Source organism: Antedon mediterranea, chromosome 9 (genome assembly GCF_964355755.1).
Source record: "Antedon mediterranea chromosome 9, ecAntMedi1.1, whole genome shotgun sequence".
Taxonomy (NCBI): Eukaryota; Metazoa; Echinodermata; class Crinoidea; order Comatulida; family Antedonidae; genus Antedon; species Antedon mediterranea.
Window position 1 is genome coordinate 19,048,553 of NC_092678.1, and position 21,485 is coordinate 19,070,037.

General features: G+C 34.8%; 1 protein-coding gene across 1 annotated transcript; it reads left to right on the top strand.

Moving 5' to 3' along the window:
* The first annotated feature begins 81 nt into the window (after positions 1-81).
* Positions 82-20,900, top strand: LOC140058616 (transmembrane protein 209-like). The gene is made up of 14 exons (XM_072104298.1): positions 82-231; positions 1,478-1,624; positions 2,104-2,300; positions 2,482-2,732; positions 3,477-3,591; positions 4,217-4,309; positions 4,403-4,647; positions 5,230-5,326; positions 5,478-5,603; positions 5,739-5,836; positions 7,712-7,826; positions 8,128-8,225; positions 19,568-19,641; positions 20,429-20,900. Exons 2-14 carry the CDS (start codon positions 1,479-1,481, stop codon positions 20,481-20,483), a joined length of 1,710 nt encoding a protein of 569 aa, XP_071960399.1. The 5' UTR covers positions 82-231; position 1,478; the 3' UTR covers positions 20,484-20,900.
* The last annotated feature ends 585 nt before the right edge of the window (positions 20,901-21,485 follow it).

A 21,485-nucleotide genomic window follows, 5' to 3' on the forward strand; every position in this document is an offset into this window, starting at 1 on the left:
AAATTTACGATTTCAAATAATTTAATATAATATTTACAACAATTGTTGATAGCTTAACGTTAACGTTGGCGGCGCGCGATGAATAAATAGGAAAAACATGCACGAATTTTTGCCTGTGTTTCGGATGTTTTATTTTTCTTGTGAATTTGTTGTTTTTATTATACTTTTTGAAACTGTTTTACTTCTTTGTGTCGACATTGATTATTAAAAATAAATTACAATTAATAACAAGTTAGTAATCTATTCCAATAATAATATTCTATTGCTAGTAGGCCTCTAGAGGCCAGCTAGGCTAGTAGGCTAGCCGCTAGCCTGGCCTGGTTGGTGTGGAGCGAGTAAAACACGCACGGTCGCGGCGGGAACGATGAGAGCAACACGGCCTAGAAGGTTAGGTTCAGTGTCTCACTGTCTTTAGTGCAGGCCGATCTAGCCTTGGCCAGTCAGTAGGCCTAGTTAGTAGTAGGTAGGCCTATACTAGGCTACTAGAGGCCCTAGCTAGCCTATTAGGCCTAGGGCCTAGGTAGATATACTATACGCCGTGGTTAGGATTCCGGCACCGGAACTCAACTGCCCAGCGTTAGGGAATCCGACACGCTATTACGCATGCCCAGAGCGAGGTAATCGGCGACTCTATGCTTAACAACAGCGATGGATCATTTCATAGCTGCGCCACACGGCGAACTAGCCTAGATGCCTACTAAATATGGGATCCACTAATCTAGGCTAGGGCTACCAGTTAGACGTGACCAGTGGGCCTACAGTATTTATTTTGTAATTAAAAAGTGGTTGCTTCATTCATATATAAACTTCATATCATTATGAATTATATAATTACATGACTAGTTTTATGATTTTTCATAACGCATTATACTGTAGCCTACATAACAACATGCAATCACAAGTTGATTTGTTGACGGCAGCCACTGCGTGGATGTGAAAAAACTGTTCGGGAAGTCAGGGTCGCAACGCTAAAAACAGCATTACGATTCTTAGATAGATACTGATACTTATTAATATCATTATAATTATTTTAACGCGTGGCGTATTTTAATTATTAATTCATGTATGGCATAGGCCAAGTGTCATCCATCACTCTCTCGCTCGCGTAACGACTATCTAGGCTTCAGTAAATCCCTATAACACTCCGACTCTCCGTGGTGGTGTGGTGGTGTGGCACTATTAGTGCAAGCTATAATTCACTTCCCAGAGCTCTGGCCATGCGCAATAGGGTGTCAGATTCCATAACGGTGGGCAGTTGAGTTCCGGTGCCGGAATCCTAACCACGGCGTATACTATATTGTATAGCTGGCTCAGTCTATCTGCTGGATGGATGGCTGCTGGCATGATCTGACTACGTATTAGGCCTGGCCCTAGACATACTTTTATAGCCTACTTCTATATAACTACTACTAGCTAGGCCTATATAGTATACTAGAGAGCAGGGTTTCTGCTAACTGTAGGCTAATTACTTTTTCAGAATGGGAGAAACTAAATTTGTTAACCGTAATGAATCATCAAAGTTAAATTTATCAATCAGTCAACAGCGTAATTATCAACTTTCACAACGAGCACTCATCTATGGATTCTTCAATCTGCTGGCTGCCACTTTTTTCTACTTTGAAATGTAAGTAGAAAATGAATTTCGCTCCAAATGCAGTCAAGCACTAACAAATGTTAATTTAGTCAGTCAATTATACTTTAGATATAAATAAAAAGTAGTTCACACTTTTATAGCTGTCAAAACGGTGGAAAGAACTTCTGAAATGAATGTAAAAATATCTATAATCAAACATTCCAATAATTGTTGTTAATAAATATAAAAGAGTAAATTGAGAAGATATTAATATTTTTATGAAATTTAAAAGAAAAGAGTAAATGATATGTTTTTTTTTCAAAATAAATTATTTTAAATTCAATACCTTATTAATTTATATTGTAATAGTTTATGAAAGATAAATGTTTACGTTGAACGTTGAAATAATTATCATCAATTACGGTAGTTTCGTCTATGTATTATGACTTTTATTTAAATTAGCAAATTTTCTTCTCGGTGAGGAAGGGATAATTCAAATTATAACAATATTTTTTATTTTTATGTCACAGAAAGTTGCAATACATATCTCAACTTCTGAGTTGTCAGCATCCAGTAGTATGGTATGGAGAGTGCGCCCTCGCCACAGTATTCACAATCAACATGGCAGTAGACTTCAGTCGGTACTTTTTTTTCACAGTGAACGCCAGCCGTAACCCTGTTGAACTGACCAATGAGGAACGGGTAATATTTGGCATTAAAGAGAAGGGTAAGAATTGCTAAAATTGTAATTAAAAGATGGTATTGTACTGAAATATATTTAATATTATATATTAAGGGTAAATTTTTTTCCCTCATTGTTCTCAAAATTGTAGTGATATATTCTATTCTTCATCCTTATGATGATAAATTATAACACATTTTTATTTATATTTCATATTATTTTGTAGCATACGGATTTAAAACAACACCGACTCGTTCACGTGTTCATTCAGACCCGACAAATACGTCGTCATCACTGCGACATTGTGCAAGTCCAAGTATGTCGTACATGAATGCCTCGAACAATGAGGGAGCAAGTTTTCACTCGACTCTTGATGGAAACAACTCTTTCATATCGCAAAATGTTTTTTCTAGTTCTCCGAACTTTGCGTCGGGATATTCACCGACCGTACCCACGTCGTATTCTACCTTCCCTAGGGTATGTATACAAAACACAGTAGAACACCTTCAAGACTCATAAAATATCCACTTAATAAGGTCATTCTCTGAATATGGGTTGACCACAGTGTTAACATAAATGTTCCCTTTTTTTTTTAGGAAAAATGTCTCATTAATAGTGTTGTCTCCTCAATAATGATTGACCATGATAGTGTTAACATAATTTCTCCCTCTTCACATTTTTGACATGGGAAAATGTCCCCTTTACAGTTGTCTCCCTTAAAAAGGGATGTCCAAAGGAGTGCTTCTACTGTATCAAAAGTTCATAGCATTTAAACAAAAGTACTGCGGTATATAAGCAACATTTATTGTCTAGACAGTAATCTCATTATAGTCTCTACAGATACGGCATTATTTTGGCCGGTTTTGTAAACATAATGTTTGATAGATCTAGTACGTAACATGTGTCATCTGTATCAAGGAATTACTTTGTATGATACTCAGCAGACTAGATACAGTAGTGCTGGAATCAGCTAATTTAAATGTACAGTCCCAATGCATCATGCATATTTTTTTTTTGAATTTCGGAAATTGTTATCAATGGCAAACAAATTTTCCCATCAGCTAGTTTTGTTCCATTGTATAGAGCTTACAAATTAAATTGCCAACATATTGGTAGAGCTGTTAATAGATATCTTGGAATTTATATTGAACATGTACAAGTTTTTCGAGTACATTATTTCAGTTCTAGGCCTTTGTAAAATTCTAGTTTTGTTATTTTCAGCCTCCATCAAGCAGTCCTCACACCCCTGTGTCGGGTTACTCTCCCATCCACCGTGATGCTAGCTCTACTTACTTTAGGTCAAGGACCCATTCAACACCAGTCAATAGTTCACCAGGTAAGCCAGTATTGCTGTCTGCATTCCCACCTTTTGATACTTGCATTCACTCTTTCTAATCTCTGAAGCCCCTTCCTTCTCACAACAGTCCCAATTATTATTCTCATGTATCTTTCTATCTAATAGTAATTCATTATTAATATTAGCAATAAAATGTTATGTTAGCATCAATTAAAAAAACCGTCGGATATTTATTTAAAAAAAATGTTATTTCATGTTTATCCAACAGCGAGTAACTCTCCAATTACATGATGGATAAACTATTTTATAATCTATCGTTCTTATAAACTCAGTCTCATTTGAGGCCTTAGGGAGTGGAGTTAAAAGAGTTGTGAGTTTACAACCCTTGCACTAGGCCAGCCAGGATTGAACCCTGGCACTAGGTTAGGATTGAACCCTGGCACTTGGTTAGGATTGAACCCTGGACCTTAGGATTAGAAGGCAAGCATATTAACCACCGATCTACAGCTCCACTACTGTTACTGTTCTTGTAGCCGTTTTCTTCTGAAGACAATTATTATTCGTACTTGATTGGGCTAACAATTAAAGCATTATTCAAATAAAATTTAAATTTAAAAGTTAAATATTTACTACTTCAATAAACGTATGTGTTGTTTCATTTCAGTTACAATGGGTGGTGATGATGTCATAACGGACACAGCATCTTTGCAGTCTTACCTCAAGGCTTTTGAAGAGAAGGAGAAGAGAAATCAATTAAGTATGTATTGGTCATGCTTGAGTGGAATTATGTAACCTTTGACATTTTTGTCAATTAAAAATAAAAACATTTTTTATTTAAATTTTACAACAGATGGTGCTGATCTGTCCCCAAGCGGAAGCCCATCGTTCTGGACTTATAATCGCACAGCGGCAGAATTCACTCCGGTGCTGCGTAAATATCAGTACCAATTAGCTAGTCGATCACCGCAGTCTTCGTCTTCTCGTAATGACGATGATGACCCCGATTTTCCTGCAACTTTGACTGCAGCCGAAGTGTGGTCGAAGTTCCATATTTCTAAGGATACGGTTGAAGAATGGACAGCCAATTTAAGAAAGGTTTTAACTTTGACCTTTTTTTCTTTTGAAATACACTATTATTATAATAGAGTAAGATATTTTCGTTCTTCCCAAATATAAAAGTGTCACAGCCTTTTTATTGCAAATAAAAACGATTGTTTGCCAGTGTGAACAAGGCTTTAGAGAGTAGAAATCAATTTTTATCGGATATTTTAAATAAAGAATTCAATACTACATGCTATGCAGTATCTTATCACTAGGATTCCAGCCTTCATTAAAATTAAGGATCTAGGCTAGGCCCAAGCTAAACGCTGGCTAGGCACGTGTACTACTACCGGCCCAGCAGTGGAATAGCCCCACGAGTGCTACTAGCTATAGATCCCAAGGTCATTACGTCATAATGTTCACTAGTACATCAACGAAATTGTCCACATAACATTTATATATCTGTCGACAAGTAACGGTCAACTATGTGGAACGTTGTGCATGTTCACTCAAATCTAAAAATTCCTATTGTTATATATGGAATGACATTTGTATTTTTTCTGTTCATCTGGAAAAAAAGAACATATTTTAGGCCTAAATGTATTTAATCTGTATTTATAAAAAAATCTCTTTCAGTGGATATACCAGTCAGTATTGAAGCCACTTACCGTAGAAATTGATAGTATTAATAGGAGGCTAACTCAACTTGGCACCCCAGAGCTGAAAATTGGAGGTAAGTATGTATTTTACAAATCCCGGGCCAGGCCTGCTTATAGAGAGCACTGCCAGATGAATATTTGTTGTAAGGAAATCGAAACATCAAACACTATTGGTTTATCATAAAGAATATATTATATTCAAAATGTTCTTTTTTTTATTAACAGATGTGAGCCTTACATCTTTAAAGCAAGTAGCCCACACCAAAGCTCAACACTTGCCCACACTGAATGCAGTTCTGCCCTACCTAGATATCTCAACGAACCAAGAATACTTAGTTACTAGGCTTAAAGGTAAGATTGTTTTCACTTTCGTATATTTAATACATTTTTTCTTTAGAGTGAGCTGATTTTAAGAATAACGACGAATAATGACGAATAATAGTATATTGTGTATTAAATTTAATTATTCTTTTATTTGTGTTACAGAATTAGGCAGTGGCGGCAGTATAAGTGAATTTAGGTGGAATGGTGGAGGAACACATAAGGGAAGGAAATGGCACCAAGATTTACCCACAGATTCAGTTGTAAGAATAATATTAATTCTCATGAAGTTAATATTACAAATAATATATTATAATAATATAATATATTGTTGTCATCGTCATTGTCACCACCAAATTGTTGTCATCGTTATTGTCGCCAACAAATTGTTGTCATCGTCTTTGTCAACACCAAATTGTTGTCATCGTCATTGTCACCACCAAAATTGTTGTCATTGTTTCTATTGTCATTGTCACCACCAACATTATTGTCATCGACATTGTATTTATTATTATTTGTGTCATGTGTCACCACGTGTTGTTGTCATCGTCTTTGTCAACACCAAATTGTTGTCATCGTCTTTGTCACCACCAAATTGTTGTCATCGTCTTTGTCACCATCAAAATTGTTGTCATTGTCATTGTCATCACCAAAAATTGTTGTCATCGTCATTGTCACCATCAAAATTGTTGTCATCGTCTTTGTCACCACCAAATTGTTGTCATCGTCATTGTCACCACCAAAATTGTTTTCGTCATTGTCACCACCAAAATTGTTTTCGTCATTGTCACCACCAAAATTGTTGTCATCGTCATTGTCACCACCAAATTGTTGTCATCGTTATTGTCGCCACCAAATTGTTGTCATCGTCATTGTCACCATCAAAAATGTTTTCATCGTCATTGTCACCATTAAAATTGTTGTCATCGTCATTGTCACCACCAAAATTGTTGTCATCGTCATTGTCACCACCAAAATTGTTGTCATCGTCATTGTCACCACCAAATTGTTGTCATCGTCATTGTCACCACCAAATTGTTGTCATTGTCATTGTCACCACCAAATTGTTGTCATTGTCGCCACCAAATTGTTGTCATCGTCATTGTCACCACCAAATTGTTGTCATCGTCATTGTCGCCACCAAATTGTTGTCATCGTTATTGTCGCCACCAAATTGTTGTCATCGTCTTTGTCAACACCAAATTGTTGTCATCGTCATTGTCACCACCAAAATTGTTGTCATTGTCACCAACAAAATTGTTGTCATTGTCATTGTCACCACCAAATTGTTGTCATTGTCATTGTCACCACCAAATTGTTGTCATCGTCATTGTCACCACCAAATTGTTGTCATCGTCATTGTCACCACCAAAATTGTTGTCATTGTCGCCACCAAATTGTTGTCATTGTCGCCACCAATTTGTTGTCATCGTCATTGTCACCACCAAATTGTTGTCATCGTTATTGTCGCCACCAAATTGTTGTCATCGTCTTTGTCAACACCAAATTGTTGTCATCGTCATTGTCACCACCAAATTGTTGTCATTTTCATTGTCAACACCAAATTGTTGTCATTGTCATTGTCACCACCAAATTGTTGTCATTGTCGCCACCAAATTGTTGTCATCGTCATTGTCACCACCAAATTGTTGTCATCGTCATTGTCGCCACCAAATTGTTGTCATCGTCATTGTCACCACCAAATTGTTGTCATCGTCATTGTCACCAATAAAATTGTTGTCATCGTCATTGTCACCACCAAATTGTTGTCATCGTCATTGTCACCAATAAAATTGTTGTCATCGTCATTGTCACCACCAAATTGTTGTCATCGTCATTGTCACCACCAAATTGTTGTCATCGTCATTGTCACCACCAAATTGTTGTCATTTTCATTGTCACCACCAAATTGTTGTCATCGTCATTGTCGCCACCAAAATTGTTGTCATTGTTTCCATTGTCATTGTCACCACCAACATTATTGTCATCGACATTGTATTTATTATTATTTCTGTCATGTGTCACCACGTGTGATGGAAGAAAACATATGATTTCGAAACGAAAACAATTTTTATTTCAATTTATTGACAAATTCACAATTTAAAATAACAGAAATATTTATTTTTCATTCATTTTAGATCATAATGCACCTTCTGTGTAGCTATTTTAATTTCCGTCTACCACCACACCCGAAATATCCTGATGGTACAATCTTTACGAATGAACACTTTCTAAAGACACCAGATAAACCTGGTAAGTTGTTACTTAAGCATTTCTATAGACACCAGCTAAACTAAAGTTGTTAGTTAACAATTACTAGATGCTACTTTCTTTGTCACATATGATATATATTTTTAGTCGCGTGGACGCGACTCTGTAGTTTACTATGTCGGTCGGTCTGTCTGTTGGTCCGGTATCACTATGCGTTTTATCGCTTTTCTGTACTTTTTGAACTGTTTTGATGTACAGAAAAGTTTTAAAGTACATTACTTTTTGAAAGTTCATTTTTTTCTGAGAGCACGCGACTTATGGCTGTTGGCCTTGTTTGTTTCAGATTTAAAGAGAAAAGATAACCTAATATTATACCAGTCAACTATTAATCCGCCACACTATAAGTTGATTGTTGGTGATGACACATGGGATCTTCCAAAGGTAAGTCTTAAATACACTGATTGATCAGCTAGGTAAGAATATAGTACCGTTGAAATTACTTGGATTTTGGCAATTTTTAACTTACAACTTAAGGTGGGCTTTTGCCCTAATATGGGCTTATTCTTGAGTACTACAGTAGTGAAATAGAAAGTCATAAAAACACAGAAAACCAGTATAATAAATAATTTGGAATGTAATACAAATGATATAATATATGAATTATTTCTTTTTTACTTCCAAAATATTATTGAGTAATCCAAGTATATTAAATTATATATGAATAATGGATTATTAATATTATTATTATTTATTATTTTATATAATTATATTAAAATAATTCTAAAGAATAGCCAATTACATCTAAATAAACATATTTCTGAGTACTGATTATTTGTTACACAACAATAAGATAAGATAAGATAAGATAAGATAACTTTTATTGATCCTCAAAAAGGAAATTCATTGCTCGTCATAATAACAAAGAAAACACTATAAAAACAAATATAGCATAAAACCATTCATATAAAAACATCTAAAAAATTACAATTATAAAATTATCTTCTTGACTTCCTGTTGTACTGGATGATACCGGAGGGAATAAAGGATTTAGCAAATCGATTTGTTTTCACACTGAGGAGCCTCAATCTACCACTTGGATTAAGTTGGTCTATGATCACTTTGTGGAGAGGATGAGAGGCATCCGACTCAATGCGTTCGAAATCTTTCTGGAGGTGTTCTAGGTGCACATCGGTAAAGGAAGGCAGTTCCAGACCAATCATTTTACCAGCCTGACGGATGAAAGTTTCAAGGCGTCCTTTATTCCCTCCGGTAACATTACCAGCCCAACAGGAGAGGCAATACGTCCAAACACTACATATAACGGATCTATAGAACGAAAGTAACATCAAATCACAGGAGTTAAATTTATATAAAGTTCTCATACAATACATTCTGGGACTTAATTTTTTGCTGATGAAGTCTATATGGTCTCCCCAACTCAGTTTATCATTGAAAACAATTCCTAGATACTTGTACTGGTCAACAATTTCAATTTCTTTACCTTTGATAGTGATTGGTTGAAAATTAAATTTATGTTTAGTCCTAAAATCAATGATCATCTCCTTTGTTTTTGATGCATTTATTTGGAGATAATTATCGTCACAAAATTTAACAAATCTTTGTATTTCGCTACGATAATTTTCATCATTGTTTGAAACTATGAGACCAATAGTACTAGTGTCATCAGCGAATTTAACAACGGGGCAAAGCTCATCATTTAAAGATCTGTAATCCGCCGTATACAAGGAATATAATTTAGGTGCGTTGACAGTACCCTGAGGAACACCGGTGTCAGAGGTTACGATTTCTGACTTAACACCATTAATATTAACAAATTGTTTTCTATCACAAATGAAATTTAAAACTAAACGAACAATCGGACGGGGAAACTCCATATTCAACATTTTGTCTGCTAAGATATGGGGTTGTATGGTATTAAACGCAGATTGAAAATCAAAATACATAATACGTGCCGAGTGGCCTTTCTTTACATTATCTAGATGTGAATACAATTCATGTAATTTAAAATAAATCGCATCACTGGTTCTACGGAGTGATCGGTAAGCAAATTGCAACGGGTCTAACACTTTTTCAGCATAAGGTTGCATAATTTTTAAAATAATACGTTCCAATATTTTCATCGCGACAGACGTGAGTGCAACGGGTCTCAAATCATTCATGCTGTTAATCTTAGGTTTCTTAGGTACCGGTATTATGCATGAAAGTTTCCAAATATCCGGGAACGCATGATAAGAAAGACACATATTGAAAATAAATGTAAATATACCATCAAGGTGAGGAGAGCAGACCTTAAGTACTCGTGGTGGGATTCTATCCGGCCCAGCAGCCTTCGATGAATTGAGTTTCATGAATTCGTTATGTACATCAGAAATGCTTATACTAAATTTGGGATCAGTCACCCGACACAAGCTAAATAGAGCCTCTCTTTCTTTTTTAAAATCATGAACATTAAAACGGTTATAAAATTCATTTAACTCATTAACATATTGCACAGTAACATTCGGAATCGAGGTGGGTGTATTACCACCGTTTGTGTAACCACTCATAAGTTTCATACCCTGCCAAACTTGTTTCATATTATTAGACATGAAGTTATGTTCAACTTTTTTCCTATAAATGTTCTTCTGTTTCATTATTTCAGATTTAATCTCTCTAGTCAATATTTTCATACGATTAGAGTCGCCCATCTTAAAGGCTTTACGTTTCTCACACAACAGTAATTTAACGCCTTTCGTGATCCATGGCTTGTTGTTAGGGTAGATTTTCACTTTTTTAACTGGAACGCATTTATCAATACAAAAGTTTATGTACGAGCTCACTGCATAAGTAATACTATTCAAATCTTCATCCTCCGTAAAAATATCCCAATCGGTAGATTCAAATTCCGCTATCAGGGCTTCCTCGGCTTCAGGAGACCATTTACGTACATTAATAATTTTTGGTTGGCATGTCTTATTTAACGGGCGATATTTAGGACTGAGTAAAATCAAATTATGATCAGATTTGCCCAAGTTCGGTAGTGGGGTCGAAATATAGGCATCCTTCACACTAGAGTAGCATAAATCAAGAATCGCGTTGTCCCTCGTTTTACATGTAACATGCTTATAATAAGTGGCCGTTGTTTTCTTGAGCTTGCATCTGTTGAAATCGCCATTGATAATTACAAGCGCCTCAGGTGACTACACTCAATACCTTCGATAATTTCTGCGATCTCATTTATAGCAGGCTTTTCAAGCTTTTTGTTAGGTATGTATACCATAACATTGATAACATGCGAGAACTCTCTCGGAAGATAGTAGGGGCGAATACCAACAACCAGCACTTCCGAGTGTGGCGAACATTTATGAAGCTTAAGCGTAGAGTTATTTGGATGACAGTATTTCTCATTAATGTAGAGGCAAAGACCACCACCGCCATCTTTGTTCGCTTCGGCTGTACGATCCCCACGAACAGATTTAAAGCCAACTACTTGAATATGTTGATCGCTATGCTTATCGCTCAGGTGGGTTTCCGTGAATGCAAGTAAGCTGGCATTCCTAAAATCGCTGAAGTGTTCGACGTTTGCTCTGAGTAAATCGACTTTGTTATTCAAAGATCTTACATTTCCAAATATTAAAGATGGTATAAAAGGCTTACATTTCCTTCGTTGTAGTCGCTTTCTGACCCCACCAGCCTTGCCCCTTTTCCGAAGCCTGCGACGTTGTATCTCAGATGGTAATTCAACGTGTGCCGGTAGCGGTGAGGTCGACCTCTCGCCCATGGAATGCAAATCAGATGACGTGTACGCAATTCCACCGCCCGGCTTACTCAATCCACACAGTAAGAACAGCCAAAATATCAGCAAAAAATACATAAATTTCAAAACTTTCACATACAACATAATGTATAAATCAAATGACTTCTTCCACAATACAATACAGTCCAAATATACGAAAATAACGTCAAAAAATGAGTAACAATAGTGAGACAATGAGACGAGCTGTGTCGCCGTGTTGCACAGCGCCACTATATATATATAAGTTTACAGTAGTAATTAAAGTATGTTACACTACAATACTTTTACAATTATCAATTCTGTATACAGTATGTTACATCGCACAGTTAAATTACATTTACAGTTGCAATTCTGATTATTTGTTACAGAACAGTAAGTTTACAGTAGCAGTTCTGTATAGTTACAGAACAGTAAGTTTACAGTAGCAATTCTGATTATTTGTTACAGAACAGTAAGTTTACAGTAGCAATTCTGATTATTTGTTACAGAACAGTAAGTTTACAGTAGCAGTTCTGTATTGTTACAGAACAGTAAGTTTATAGTAGCAATTCTGATTATTTGTTACAGAACAGTAAGTTTACAGTAGCAATTCTGATTATTTGTTACAGAACAGTAAGTTTACAGTAGCAGTTCTGTATAGTTACAGAACAGTAAGTTTACAGTAGCAATTCTGATTATTTGTTACAGAACAGTAAGTTTACAGTAGCAATTCTGATTATTTGTTACAGAACAGTAAGTTTACAGTAGCAGTTCTGTATTGTTACAGAACAGTAAGTTTATAGTAGCAATTCTGATTATTTGTTACAGAACAGTAAGTTTACAGTAGCAATTCTGATTATTTGTTACAGAACAGTAAGTTTATAGTAGCAGTTCTGTATTGTTACAGAACAGTAAGTTTACAGTAGCAGTTCTGTATTGTTACAGAACAGTAAGTTTATAGTAGCAATTCTGAATATTTGTTACAGAACAATAAGTTTACAGTAGCAGTTCTGATTATTTTTGATGGAACTATTAATATTGGAATAGTTTTACTGTTTTGTTACCGCGGTTAGCTACAGAAACTGTTCTGGGATCATTCGAAATGATGGATATTCCACATGGATCAAATATGCCATCTTTTGGAGTATCGATTCGTTTAATGAAATCTCCGGTATTACTTAGAAGCTGGATTTTCTGTTTACTGGCAACAATGATGTTGTTATCATCATCGACTACTAACCCACTGGGATAAAGCACAAATCCATTCCCACTCCCGCCGATTGTGACAAGGTTTTTAATGAACCTTCCCTTATTACCGAATAATTGTAGTTTCCTGCTGGTGTGTCGCAATATAAGAACATTCCCTTGAATTAAAGCAACATCAATGGTCCCCCTAAGTACCTCTCCATCTTGCGCACCAATAGTTCTGATCATCTCACCGCTTTTGATGTTAAACACAAACACACAATCATCCTCATAATCGGCAACGTATAAAGTGTTTGACACTTCATCTACACACATACCATAAGGGTCTTTCAATACGCCCTCACCGATTGATTTAACAATCTCGCCATTTATGTTGCATATTGTTACGCACTTACGGCCACTGTCACTGAAAGCTATGCAATCATTTATTTTCAGCATTCTGTTGACCTTCGCACCCTCTGGTAGCGCAATCTCCCCCAAAAATTCTCCTGAATAATTATACTTACTAATACCACCATTACACGAAACAAGTAAGCTGTCGTCATCAAATTTCACGGCATCTTGTACGTCGCCACCTTTTGCAGGAATCGTGTTTAAAAGTTTTGATTTCTCAACTGTGATTATTATTGGCGATTGCTCGATTGGACTGCCATCAGCGCTAACCTCTATTTTGCAAACACCTGGAAACGTGTATTTCTCTGCGACAATGTAATCACCCTTTTCATCTTGCTCGACTTTCGTGATGCTCATTTCTCCCGTTGGGTGTGTCCAGGTGGCGCTCAGTTTACTCTCGTCGATGTCTCTAATTTGGTGCAATTTTACAACAATAATATTCTCCCCTTTGGAGGAAGCATCGTGTTCCACAATTTGATAGCTTGCCTTTGTTTGTGTAACTTTTCCGATGTTAAAAGTCAACAAACTTTGATGCTTGTTTTTCAAAAAGTAAATCTCTCCATTATCGTTAGGTTTTGTGTCCGGTGACTCCTTGATAAATTCTTGCAGCTCTTTCATTCCATCTTTAGCTGATGCCATCTCTACTTCTCCTTTCTCCAGCACTTGAATTAGAGATTCCATTTTGTCATCCACTGCAGCTTTTTTCTTATCGAGGTTATCAGCCTGTATTTCGATCGCCTTTTTCTTCTTCTCAAACATTCTCTCCACTTGGTTCTTCATTCTCTTACCACTTTCTTGAATATTTTTAACCATTTCATCTACATGAATATTAATATCTACGAAGCTATATTCTTTGCTTTTTTCTAATTTTCTTGCGTTACTATCAACAGCTTTCAGGTCATCTTCCAGTTGTTGATTATAAAGTTGTACATCTTCTTTGAGTTTTTGGAACTCTTGAGATACTTCAATATTTGCCATCTTAAAGTCCTTTAAAAAAAAATTAAGTAATATATATCGTATATGATCTTAACTTTTAAAGTTAATTTGAAAATTCCAGTTGTTGTGTGAAAGACCATATAAACATGCTACTGCAATTACTGCAGTAATCAAATTTTGTTTATTCTTAAACTTGTTTAAATGCAATTCTTCAGCAAGCCCTTAAGCTCTGTCTACACCATCAAATTAAATGTGTCAAAAACAAATGTAATGTGCCCATATATGGACATGATGATGTTATAATCAATCAGTATGATATTTAGGCATATACTGTATATCACTACTATATTTGGAAATATCACACTTTTTTTTCAAACTAGCTTAATAGTCATAGTCATAGTCATATATACTTTATTGTCCATTTAAAAAACAGAAATGTGATTTGAAAACTGGCAAAATACAAAAATATAAAATACAATTTACAAAAAAAAACACACAAAAAGTTAAGAGGCTAAAAATTGTTAAAATTAGATAAAAATTATTGGTTACATTTTACCTTTGTACTCTGGAGTTATATAAGTGTATAGCATTAGGTACAAACGAGCACCTAAACCGTTTTGTTTTGGTATTAAGTGCACGTAGTCTTATGCCAGAATTCATGAGAGCAAATTGTTTGTGAAGAGGATGTGTTTCATCATCAATGATACTTTTAATAATAGATATATATATATATATATATATATATATATATATATATATATATATATATATACAGATCTTAGTCCTCATAAAGTGGTAGGTTAAATGTTCAACCTTTATGACCTTAATAAAATCAATCATATATTCCACGTGTTACCAGAATTTGGAATAACTTACCCAGTGAAATCCGCAACTTAAATATTTCTGTTAGTTCTTTTAAAACCAAATTACTTAACTAGATTTAATTCGTCACTATGACGAATTATAGGTTATATGCATTGATTTCAATAAAGATAATTGACTTTTAAAAGATATATTGATTGATTGATTTTGTCAGAATCTTTAATTATTTATAATATATGATAGGACCTTGCTAACGCGACCACCATAGCCGGTATCACAATCCGATCAAAGATCCCTATGCGTATAATGTCATAAACCACATTTGTTGTTACATAATAATAAAGACATAAGTTAATTTTTATTTAGATTTCATTATAAATCATGTGTATAATCTATACACTAAGAAATAAATTTGAACAAACAATACGAATAATAAAAAAAAAATCTAATTTAGTTTCCCAAGGTGGGACTCGATCTCGGTACCTTGAATGCCATAGACACGAGCACAGACCATCGAGCCATACACAACTGACTAAACGTTGTAGAAAAATTCCTCCGTGTATTTACTATGCAGTAACCACTTTGGTGCAAATAGATTATTACATACCGCAATGAATTATAATTTTTTACTATGATGACATCTTTAAAAATGTAAAAAAATGATGCACTGTCAAACTATATACTTTTAACTTTAATATATGAACTTCTTAAGAAAGAAAGTTAATGTTAAGTTTGTTATTTCGGCCTAAGAAAATGTCATAATTTGTTTGATTGTCGAAATTATTTTTTTTTAATTTAATATGCAATTAATGAAGACTTAATCAACTTTTGTTCTCTTAATTTGATAATAAATCATACATATGATACATACACTTCAAGAAAATGAAATAAAAAATAGGTGTTCCCCAGCATTCTGACGATATATATTAATTTTAAAAATTAGCATATTTTCACCATTTTGTTAACTTATACGTGCGTAGTCAGTCACTTTTGACGTGCTCGTATAACGCAATTTCGAGTTGAAACGTGAATCAAATATGATGATATTATTAAAGAAAGATTGTAAAACAGAAATCGGGCAAAAAGAGTGCGCATTAACGTTTAACGCGCAGTGCGCGTGCAAAAATCGGCGCACTCATGGTAATTTTTTAAACGCTTAAAATTGCCTGAAACGTACTCTAATTTCATCGAAAATAAATTTTGACAATTTTGAACATTTTAAGCGCGCGTACGCAAGCGTTATATGCGCTACGCACTTAATTGTATTGCCATATGATGAAATATGACCTGAAATTTATGAGTACCAAATTTTGTTTAATTGTGATTCATGCTTGTGAAGATATGATTACAAACGTGATTTCATAAAATCGCGCGTAGACCGCGTAATTTTTGATTGCGCATCGTGAAAATATAACCACATCGATTCCTGGCCATAAGGAATATACTCTGAAAACTTGACTTAGCTAGATGAAACTGATGCCAAGATAATTCACGGACAAAATAGTGCTAAGGAAAGAATAAATAAATAAATAAATAAATAAATAAATAAAGATTTTGACAGAATCAAGAGGTTATATGCATAATGCATATAACCTAATTATCTCAATATTTATTTTTTGAATAATTTTGATATTGAAAATGTGTGTAGTTGGTCGCTTTCTTGTCGATGCTTTTATTGTAGAACGTAATTTATTTATTTTTTTCTGTTCTGGGTTGACCAACTAGCATAGGTGTTTAGCACCTGTTTGGTCTTTCCGTGCCTCCTTTTATAATTGTTTTGTCTTCTTTGTTATGTATATGGCAGAAATTGAATAAATAAAAAAAAAATAATTAAATAAACTTTCATTCTTTCCGACCATATACAGTAGATTCTTTAGTACTCTGCCTAACCATGAAATTATTAAAACTCTATTTTTGATACAATAACACAGTAACCTATTAAACTGTAACTAGGTAACTGTGTAACAGCCGCTATAATAATAATAATTTATTTGGAGTTTACAATTTTACAGTGGCACTTGACAAAGAGGAAAGAAAGAACAACAAAATACCAAAAAAACAGTAAACAACCGTCGACGTAGGTCAATACATAATTGCTAGGGATCATGTTAAAATATTTTGACTATAGTAACTGTAATACCATTGATTAATGACAGCAGCAACAACGCACTGACACAATCCCTTATGAATTTTTAGAAAAACTAAAACAATATAAATGAATTTGGCTAAGGGTAAGGGCGTGAATAAGGCAAGGGCGTGAATAAGGCAAGGGCGTGTGCCGCAGTGTGTTGGACCTTCAACTACTGATCGGGAGATCGAGGTTCGAATCCAACTCTCGCCACATTGCTTGTATCCTTAGGCAAGATACTTTACTTACGTTTGCCTCTCTCCACCCAGGTGTATAAATGGGAACCCAGTTAGATCAAGACACAACTTTGGACTGACTAGCTGCATTATGGGAGTATGTTTTCATACTGTATGTGTTTAGAAAAAATGAGGTTGGGTAATAATGTTCAGCGCTTAGAGGTTTCACAACGTTAGACGCTATATAAATCCAGGATATTATTATTATTATTATTAATAGAATAATTGTGATTTTTTGTACTTACCTTAAACTGTTTTCTTTGACTTTGAAATATGTTGATGGTTTCAGTACTTATATACTGCTTTGGTCACTTCTATGTGTCTCCTCTCACACTGTTTAGAATGGTTATTGTATGTTCTTCCTGTTCGTTTTATATCATTACTCTCATCACAAAGGTCAACGTTTTATAGTCAGATATTGTTGTATTACTCAATGCAAATAGGAGTTAGTCAATCATAATTTATTTATTATCACCCTTTTATATGAGATAGTCGAAATATTTCCATCCACATTTTCAGCTTAATATATTTACAGTATATAGGATTTTGTATATATTATTGTGACCAAGGCAATCTAACAAAAGGATGCTGAGCTCCAGAGATCAAAGGGGTTATCTGTGGCTGTGACACAATCAGTTCTACGTCCCTTAACAGACACTGTGCACTGCGGAGAATATGTACACAGCACAGTACTTTTGGTGTTTGTCGCAGCCAGACATAAGATAAAAGGACTGTTACGAGTTCCTATCTTGGCAAGGCGAGCTCGGTGTCCTGTTGTTTGATTGCTCTGACTATCAATGATCAGTAATAATTCACACAGTATCTGTTTTTGCAGTTACATTTATTGCAATGAATGCAGAAGAATGATTTTGATCCCTAACATTTTGAAAAATAAGAAAAAGTCTACAATTGATGGATTTAATTTATTTACTTGATCTTCTTGTGACTTGTGTAGGAAAACTGTGTTTATTGTATACATGAGTTCACATGTTTACTTTTTGATGAAATGTAAAGCTTTTTATATGGCTTTGATTAGTTTATTGTTTGGATTTGTATACAAGGTTTATAGATATATACTGCATTACCTAAATATTTACTTACACAGCTTGAGGAGTGTATGATGACTCATCTTAGAGATAAAATGAAAGTGAATAGTTCTGTTAAAATTGCTGTGGTCCAAATACAATAATAAAAATACCTTTTTTTTAAATAGTTTTGACATGATCCCAAACAATGAATTGGTTAACTTAACTTCTTTTTTTTCTGATGATGTTTCTCTCGTACAAAATTAAGTAATTTAAGCGTTAATAACATTCTGGTGCAGTATAAGTGTGCTATCTATTTGTGGTCCGATGGTGTGAGCAACCCTACCCATGATGACCTTCAGGACCTTACTATGCCCGGTAGCAGAACACCTGTTGAGAGAGAGTCCCACCTTAAACTTAGGCTAATACATTTATCTGTTTAGATATAATTTTGGTGGAACATGGGAAGGAAAGGCCCTGGTTTAGCACTCCTAACACTGTGGTAGTGGGGCAGCTTAAGCTCTGTGGCCCCTTAAGCTCTGGGGCCCCTTAAGCTCTGGGTCCCCTTAAGCTCTGTGGCACCTTAAGCTCTGGGGCCCCTTAAGCTCTGGGGCCCCTTGGGTTTAGCCATTAAGTACTCGCGCTTACGCCACTGATTAAAAAATGAGTAAGTAATGAAGAAAATGAAAACTGTATGTAAGAAGCACATAACTTACTGTTCTATCTCACACAAAGGCAACGCATGTCGATTGAAATCAGTCAATGACGTTGAAGCACTCAATAACAAAGCCTGCTTTCAAGTCGACATTGAGTTCCTCAGCGTTGAAGTAAAACATAGTTCAACGATTGCAATCGTAAAACTGTTTTAACGACTTTTAGAATTTATGTTTACCCACTTTTTCTGTAAAATCGTTGAATCTGCTATCCAACGCATTTTGCTGCAATCAGACTTAAAGTATAACGTTAATAGATATTTCTGTATTGAATACCCATATTATTTGACGATATGTTTCTATTGTTTAATGTGTTAAAACTAAAGTAAAGAATGTTTTCTAATATAATTAGGAATCTCTTGCCATACACGGGGAAAATTAGTGTACAATGAATATTTAAAAGAATTGGTTCTGGCATATTTGTGTTTAAAAATAACTGATTCGGAATATCTTGGATTAAAATCAACAAAATCATGAATATTAAGATCAATTCGACAATACAATACAATACCCATATTATTTGACGATATGTTTCTATTGTTTTTTCAGGGTAGAAGCAATATGTTCCAGTCTATTCTATTGTTCCTTCACCGCATTAAAACAAAGGAACACGGTATGCTAGGGTAAGTTGCTCAATCATCCTCATCGTCCATGTTTCTTGGTTCACATCCTCTATGAACGTTTTTTAAACACAAAAATCTACCCTTAAAGAATAGGGTACAATTGCCATCATTTTGATACCCCATACGTATGGTTACGTGCAGAAACAGAAATTTTTATAACGAACAAACATCGAAAGTGGGGGCTTTGACCACATTTTGGTCCCTAACTTGGATCCTAGGTGGCGGATGATGTTGAAATATAGCTTAGAACATTCCCGGTACAATTGCGGACAAACAAACAAACAGACAAACAAACAGACAGACAAACTCTCTCACTTATAATATATAGATACTGTAATATGTGAACCTTTTTTTTATTATTTGTTTATTTAATACCATTTGTAATGAAAGTGGCATATCCAGTCCCAGGAGGGAACTGATCATTAAGGGCCCTCGATAAAACATACAAATACAAACATATAAATTATTCAGAACAAAGTTAAGATATAAAATCTGTACTTTTAAAGTTAAAATCGTTAAAAATGCTGATGGATAAAAAATAAACTTAAATAAACTTTTCCCTAATAATTTTAATATTTATAAAATGTAGCATCAATATTTAACATATAATACAGTGAGAAATCAAGCAACATAAAGACTAAATATGATAGCCCACCACTATGTTTGAGATACAGTTTGAAGTGGATTGGAGTGGGGAAGCGTAGATTTAGACAAATTCTACACACAATCGTAGGCTTTTGCTTTTTTAATTTTTTTCGATTTTAACATTCAAATTCTTTCTTTTTAGGCGTGTAAATCTAGGTGCTTCCGGAGTGAACATTCTATGGGTTGTTGGCGAATAATGTTGCAGCAACGAAACGAAAGTAATAACATTATGTAAACTTGAGTCATGCCCTGCATTATAAATCGCAGATTTAGAAAGACGATGGTTGAGACGTTACAAAGAGCCCTACATTCGGTGGATGATAAAGCATTAGTCTGCAGGTATCGATGATTCAGAGTCAACTGGGCTTTTATCAATGAAAGAAAACCCCTGTGAGACTAAAGGTTTTGGCCCAGGGCAGGCAGAAATAAAATGCAATATGCACCGAATTACAATATTACCTTTTAGGAAATGTTTCTTATAATAAAATATCCTTTGTTTTCTATCCACGGTTGGATAACTTTTAAAAAAGCGTTGAGTAAAATTGTTTTGTTAAACAGTTATTGGCGTTGTACATTAATTTTATGAATATTCTTTTTTGTATTTAAACGAAAACCTAATAAATTTTAAAAACTTTTGTGTTAAAGTATGACTTATTTTTGAACATTTATTAGAAAAAACAGTTTAGACACAACATTATATTGGTTTAAAATGCAGCTTATTAGATGCTATATACTGTGTTACATGTTGTATGTTACATGCTACATGATTTATGTTACATTTTACATACAGTACTATGGTTTACTTGCTGTATACTGCATTTTACATGCTACACATACTGCATGGTACATGCTACACATACTGCATGTTACATGCTAAACATACTGCATGTTACATGCTACATACTGTGGGTTACATGCTACACATACTGCATGGTACATGCTACACAGGCTGCATGTTACATGCTACACATACTGCACGTTAAATGCTACACATACTGCATGTTACATGCTACACATACTGCATGTTACATGCTACACATACTGCACGTTACATGCTACACATACTGCATGTTACATGCTACACGCTACACATACTGCACGTTACATGCTACACATACTGCATGTTACATGCTACACATACTGCACATTACATGCTACACATACTGCACGTTACATGTTACATTACGTTACTGCATGTT

Excerpts from the sequence above, each read along its gene's own strand:
- LOC140058616 (XM_072104298.1), top strand. The coding sequence starts at position 1,479 with ATGGGAGAAACTAAATTTGTTAACCGTAATGAATCATCAAAGTTAAAT. Across the intron at positions 1,625-2,103 it reads ACTTTTTTCTACTTTGAAAT|AAAGTTGCAATACATATCTC; the intron begins GTAAGTAGAAAA and ends TTTATGTCACAG. Across the intron at positions 8,226-19,567 it reads ACACATGGGATCTTCCAAAG|GGTAGAAGCAATATGTTCCA; the intron begins GTAAGTCTTAAA and ends TTGTTTTTTCAG.